This window comes from Mus pahari, chromosome 5 (genome assembly GCF_900095145.1).
Source record: "Mus pahari chromosome 5, PAHARI_EIJ_v1.1, whole genome shotgun sequence".
Classification (NCBI taxonomy): Eukaryota; Metazoa; Chordata; class Mammalia; order Rodentia; family Muridae; genus Mus; species Mus pahari.
In genome coordinates this window covers 104,590,291-104,597,716 of record NC_034594.1, presented here as the reverse complement: position 1 = coordinate 104,597,716, position 7,426 = coordinate 104,590,291, and the positions used below count along the sequence as shown (strand labels likewise).

Below are 7,426 nucleotides of genomic sequence, written 5' to 3'. Positions count from 1 at the left end.
AAAAAAAAAAAAAAAAAAGAAGTCCTCCCGAGCTTTATTATAGATTGCTTTTAGTTAACATATCCTGGCATGCGGTAAAAAATTTCCTACCATAAACTTCTTATTTTGGTGGAAAGTATAACATCTCCTTTAAAGCTCCTGCAAGCCATTTGATAGAAGGAGCTGCTATGAAAACCTCTATTTGGGTTTCTGTAGGTAGTTTCTTTGAATTAGTGAAGAACATGTCTCTCTAGAGCTGTGGCTCACTCACCTGTTAAAAGGTAGGGTGCTTAAGGTGGAAACCTAGGACATCACATTGTATGTAAGAAACCTGCAGGATTTCTCAGGGGAGAGGATGTGTAGGAACAGCTTGTATTTGGGTGTTAGCCAACCCCAGAGTTGATTCTACAAGTCAGGTGACCAAAGAAACAGTATTTCAGCTAACTGCTCCTTAAAACAGGAATGATAATAACATTGTGAGACAATCATGGGGACTAAGGAAAGCAGTTTCCATGCCATATTTCTATGCCTGACATAAAAATATTTGACTTTTACATTTCTGTAAAACCTAAACTCTTAAAACAAAAATCCATTCTATTAATCAAATTATTTAATCATTCATTCAGTTTTCTAGGTGTTCAGCTGATAATGATTCAAATTTGTGGTGTAAAAGAATCTATAAAACATAGTCAATGTAGTCTCCCCTCTAAGGTCTTTGGGGTTTGGTAGAATGCTGAAAGATAACTATGCCAGCACCTTCACAGTCAGCATGAAGCAAACCCCACAGGACAGGGGACACAGGCAAGTCATCCCAGTCTCTTAGAAAAGAAAAGGGCTTGGGATCTGAGTTTTATTGGAAGTGTGGGTTAAATGCCAACAGCTAGTCCAAACTTCATTTTTGAAGAAGCGGTCATGAGGATGAAACTGTGAGAAATACCTTTGTTATATAGAAAGGAGATTGTAAATAACCGCATAGGACAAGCACCGTGGCCTGAGAAATGTGAATAGACAGGAGTTGGCTGTTGGGATAAAACATCTGTAACAGCATCACACATCCACAGGGATGCTGTACTCAACCATGTGGGTGGAAATGAATACAGAAGAGGGAAGAGTAGACTCGATTGCCAATGCAGAGTCTGATGGGATCGCCGAGTGGCCGGCCTAAAAGTACATATGAATGCTGCTCAAAACTGTTACTACTGGGCCATGAGAGAAGCCAATACTTTAAGCTAAATATTAATATATGATAGAGGCTTTGCAATTGGGTATGTAATAAAGCAAATTGATTAAATACTTGAGCAACATTTTTTCTTATTTAATCTAAATAGAAAAAATATATTTAAGCTACCCAAATTTTCAAAGACACTTAGCCCTGTGAGATAAAAAAGATAAATGATTAGGGTCTGTGTAGTACAAATTAGTCAGTCCAGTGTCCAGGGAATAGCAGAAGATGAAATTGAGAGTTGTTTGGGTTCATGAAAGACTTTAGGTACTCAGTCAGACAATGAAATATGACCTGACTTCATCAGTAAAATGTGACATTACTAACAGTTTAAAGAAGAGAGATGAGGTGATGATCATTGGTGATGTGTTTTAGGAAGACTAACGTGTCCATAGGATGAAGGAGAAATGGTGTGCAAACCCAAATGTGGGTTTTCTATGCAATGTAAGTTGGTCGCTGAAACATAAATGAGACATTCTACTTTTGTCTTATAATTGGATCTTCTTAACAAGTGTGGTCATGCACCTCTAGTCCCAGTGTTTGGGAGCCTGAGTCTGGAATATTAACTGGAGCTAAGATCATCCTGGTTTACTAGGGCCTAGGATGGAGGGAGGGAGGGGCAAGAGAGAGGAGCAAGAAAGACACAGAGACACAGATATAGGCACAGACACATGCATGCACACACACACACACACACACACACACACACACATACACGGGGGGGGGAGGGGGACAGAGGGGAGAGCCAGAGCCAGAGACAAAGCGACAGAGACAGAAACAGACAGACAGAGACAGAGAGTGACAGAACAGGGGATTGGAAAAAAAATCTTATACCAGAATTCAGAATCTCAGAGCTTGGAGTTATATACAGTTTTTATCAAATATTTGATGCTTGAAGAGTGGACTACAGTTTAAAAATGTGTATGCTGCCAGTAAGGGAGAAAAGTAATGAAGGAAATATTCATAGATCTACATGGTTATTTTTACATCTAGATATATTAAAAACTGCATACTTGTTTTTAATTTCTTGTATATAAGTGTATTCTTGGGACAACAGAATCTGGATTGGGGATGAAGCTCAGTATGGAGGAAGTCACTTGTTCTTATATTGCCGTCAGGCCAACCAATGATCTGGAGCCTTATTGTCTGCAACTTGAAGACATTGTCCTTTGTACACTTATTACCTTCACATCTTCTACTCTGACTTTTAGAGTGTCTTGCTTTCTAACCTATGAAGGTGGTGGTTACCTCAGAAGACTCTGAAACTCCTGGAAGAATTCAAGCTCTCATTTGTTCATTGTGACTAGATGTCCGCAGTACTGGCCAAACTTACTACCTGAAATACTTAAGCTGGCCCAATCAATTGATTACAGGGTTGCTGACTGCTGGAGACAGCACTTTTTTATTACAACACTCAGGAAACACTAGCTGGATAGAAATCTTATTTCTAGGAATTCAATCCTGATCACTACAGGTAGCAAGAGGGATAAAAGTCATATGATTTTCTTCACCAATTTTAAACTGACCAAAAGCAAAGATTTAAAAGTTGGTGTAGCCTTGGAAACAGAATTTGAAGATAAGTATCCAGATTTGAGTCAAGATTAAAACTTGGATAAAAGTTCTGAAGAAATATTCTGTGAGGCAGATGAGCAATATAAATATCTCAGTTGGGAGGGAAAAAAAACCAATAACACTTTGATCTCATAAAAAATATCCTAGAAAATTGGAAGCTAATATCATATTCTTCACATACTTTAAAGTATTCAAATTTATTTATGTGTATGTAGCCTCAAGAACTGCTCATCAACTAAAGTATATTCTGTGCAATAGCAATAAACTCATTAGAATTTCCAGAGAAGAGGCAGCAGGACGAGAAGTCACTTACAAAGCAGAGGCTGTGGAATTGACAGCTAATTAGATGTGGATGCTTTAAATGCTCTCTTTGCTATTAAAATGCATTAACAAGGGGGGAACCAACTGGTTAATTTACCCTAACTTTTCAAAATAGGCCAGATTAAGAACTGATAATAACTAAGAATAATTTTATATCTAGGATTATCTAAAGTTGTGTTCTACGATTGGCAACAGATCAGAATTACCTAGGGGGTTAATGTATGTAGAGCAGTCCTGGCCATACCCAAACGTAATCAATTTCGGGTCCTTGGGTGTGGAAGTCAGCATCAGGGTCTAGGAGATGCCTTATGTGCACGGTGGTAAACCCACATCCCAAACCAAACCCTAAGTGCACAAGTGCCAGGACTCGGTTTGCCTTTTATACCTCCTAATAGCAACCCAAAACCAAATAAGGATGTGCTATCAACCTTGGTCTTGCAAAGATTATATGCCCCAATACAGGGGAATACCAGGGCCAGGAAGCGGGAGTGGGTGGGTGGGAGAGCAGGGTTGGGGGAGGGTATAAGGGACTTTTGGGATAGCATTTGAACTGTAAATGAAGAAAATATCTAATAAAAAAATTGAAAAAAAAGAAAAGAATGTTCTATTAGTATTGGCAAAGGTCCTGCGTTTCAGCTGTTAGTCTCTTTTCCTTAATGGTCTGGAGATCCCTCCATTTTCATCAATGTTTTAAAAATACTGTTTCATTTTAACATCCCCCATGCAAAAACAGGGCCTATGTGATTTCATTCCTTGTCACTTACCAAACAAGATAGGAAGTAAATACTAGGAAGATCATGATAAGAAAACTGCCACCAGAAACGCCATAAACCCAAATTTTTACTCGGCCATCTGTTGAAGACAGAAATAACACAACAGCATTAGGTAGCATGTGGATGTCTACAAAATTTAGAAGAGAACACACACACACACACACACACACACACACACACACACACACACACGGAGTAACCTAATGTTTCACAAACCAGAGCCAATGACTAATCCTAGATCTGAAATGGATGCCTAAGCCAGCTGATTACTCAATGGGAGAAGTTAGCCATGCTTTGGGCTGATCGATGAGCTCCCTCAAGGAATCGGATGTTGACCATACTCTATCCTGAGCATGTGAGAATGTGAATTCCTTACTAGAGATAATTGCAACAACAATTAATAGAAAATTTAGGCTGAAAATTTGAAAAAGAGCAAGGACAGTTTGGAAGAAGGAAGGTGAGATGGTGTAATTTTACTAAAGCCTCAGAAAATAACGTAAGTAATTAAAACAAATAAATTATACTACATTATACCAGTTACTGTGGACTTTCTAGATATGAACAGTTTATATCACTCTAATTTTTAGCAAATTAACCCTTACAAACATTAGGTTGTTAGCTAAGTGTGGTGGGACAGGCCTGTAACCCCAGCACTCAGGAGGTTTACTACAAGTTTGAGGCCGTCTTTGTCTTAGGAAATGAACAAACGTAAGAACCCTATAAAGTCATAACTGCATTGTAGTAAATATATTTTCTGACCAAATACTTTCTTTTTCACCTGAATTCACAAATGTCCATAGTTGCAAGCTACACATTGGTGATTTCTGTTAAATATGAAAAAATAATGACAGCAAAGAAGAAAATAAGGTAAAAATAAAAACTGAAATATAGAACCCAAGCTCCTACCCACAACTTGCCATACAGACATCAGTAATTGATCAAATTGACTGGAGGAGTTTTGAACGTGTTTGAAGATGATGAAAGTCTTACATATCATATAAAAACACTACTAAAATTTCTCACAACACAAAGTAAAAAAAACCCTGCAGTTACAAAGATGAGCACACTTCTCCGATTGTTCCTTTAACCTGAAAGGAAAGAGGACTAGGGTCCACATTTCAGTAGCTCTTTCTGCTGAATGAAATTAGGTAAATTCAAAATCAAGTGGGTTATCTGTACCACACCCTTTTCCCTTTGAACTTCCTTCCAAAGTCCAGGGAACATCATGGAAGAGGGGGCAGAAAGATGGGACCAGCTCCACACCAGAAAGGATTTTGGTGGAACAGTGTCTTCTGGACAGGACAGGACTCTGCCTTTATAGACGCTAGGAAGGTAACAGCTGTGGATGTTTGCACAACAACTGATCAAGAGCAAGCCAATCAAAATTCCTGGGAGGGGCACAGAGCCCCACCCTACCTGAGATGCTAATAACTGTTAGGGGATGCTGGGAAGGGAGAGTCAGATTTTTTTTTTTTTTTTTTTTTAAGGCTATAGGTCAACCTGGTAGGTTGACTGAAATACAGTGGATGTCTCCACAACCATGTGGGGACATAGGCAGTACTAAATGGGTTCTGTGGAAGACATGTCTATATGTGTATCTATATCTGTATCTAATCTATATCTATTTATATCTCTATTATCTATATCTCTATCATCTATATCTTCTGTCTATCTCTATAAAACTATAAATTTATGGCCATGTATAGAAGAACACATTATTTTAGATTTCATACCTAGTGAAGTTAAATGAAACTTAGTAGTTAAGTAAATATTATGATCTATCTGTGACTTCTTTACTATGTAAAATATATTTTAGGTCAATTCGGATTTTCATATATATGACAGAAACTGTTTCTGGCAATTTAATTTTCCCTCCACTTAGTGTGAGCATGTGGCTAACTAGATTTGTAAGTGGACTGACAGAGGCAATTGTTAGCATCCCAAAGGAATGGCATTTTTCTTTGTGAAAGAACTACTCAGGGATTCACATTCACCACACGCCGGGTCCATAGTACACACTGCAGTCTGAATGGGACGGAGCACCACCAGAATGTACTGTAAAAAGTTTTTGTTTAAAGCAGCATCACAGTTAAATCATGCTGCAATTCACTACATTTATTTTTTTCAGGCCTCAACTAGAGACTCACTTAAGAATGAGGTTCAGTGGGACTATATAATTCTGAGGTCATAAACATCTTTTAAAAGGTTGAGAAAGATTGTTCTGAAACACTGGTGATAAAATTCTCCATTCTGAGCTTTTTCATTGACATTCTGAGCAAGAATGCTCCTGACACTAGAACCTCAGGACTCAGACCCCGAGATGTCCTTGTATTTTTATTTCACTGTAGATGAACGTGGTGGGACAGAAGGGTATTTTAGGGTGAATTTAATAATTAATTTAATATATAAATGCACGTTAGTAGCAGTATAATCAGACTATAAGTTCAAACAATTTAAAGGGATACAGGGTGAAAATGTCTTTCTCTAGCCCCTCCCTTCTCTTGTGGAAGCTATCCCCGTTCCAATGTCTGTGGATCTTATCAGTTTTGATGTACATGGGTAAGCATCTGAATCCGCACATGAATCCACACACAAGCACAGGAATAAATATAGCGTTGGAAATAAAAACTGTATGATGAGTATTGTTCAGTTGCTAACTCTCTGGTTTTTATTACCCAGCGTGGGTGGATTGCTGATAGTCTTAGTTTACAGATGCAGGTTTCCCTCATTCCAACGTATCCGTGAGACACGTCACACAGTTCAACCATGTTCATGTTTTCACAACATTTCATTTATGGGAATCTCAGATGCCTCTCTTCATTTGTTAGAATAAGCAGTCATCATTTGTAACAGGAACCATTTGCCGTCTTATGTGTATGCATGTGCAGGATGGATTCTTAAGAGAGACATTTCAGATTGAAATGTGTGGCAGCTAAATAAATTATGACCATCTCCGTGTCCCCTGAGGCTGTCTCAGATTATGCTCTCTTGCCATTACACTTACCAGGTTGAAACATGTTTTGGGGAGACTATTCTGTGGTTGCAGCACTTACCATGTAAGTGTGGGGACTGGAGTTCAGACACCAAGCACTCACATAAAAGCCAGGCAGTCATGGTGGTCTGACTGTAACCCCAGTGTGTGAATCAGGAGACCCCCAGAACAAGCTGGTTAGATAGACTAGCTGGTCTGCAATCTCTATGTTCAGCTGAGAGCCACTACCTCCACTACCTCAATATTTAAGAAGAGCAATGGAGGAAGACACTTGATGACAACCTTGAATCTCTGTACACATGTACACACAAATACATGTGCATTCACACAAGCACATGTGTCCCACCACGAAAAAAAAAAAAAAAACATGTATTGCTGGCATAGCACACAAACACACACACAAAAGTGTGTTGATATATTTACATATACAGAGCCACACATTGACACATAGGTTTGTTTACCACACACATGATATTGTTGGTGCTTTAGTTAGATCCCATAGTCTATTCACAGATTAGATATATTCTCTCTCTCTCTCTCTCTCTCTCTCTCTCTCTCTCTCTCTCT

General features: G+C 38.7%; 1 protein-coding gene across 1 annotated transcript in view; it reads right to left on the bottom strand.

Annotated features, from left to right (window-relative positions):
* Thsd7b (thrombospondin type 1 domain containing 7B) overlaps positions 1-7,426 on the bottom strand; it is an 872,787-nt gene that overhangs the window by 4,773 nt on the left and 860,588 nt on the right. Inside the window, exon 26 of the mRNA XM_021198560.2 lies at positions 3,859-3,946. Coding sequence (XP_021054219.1) covers positions 3,859-3,946 — 88 coding nt within the window. The remainder of the gene's footprint in view (positions 1-3,858; positions 3,947-7,426) is intronic.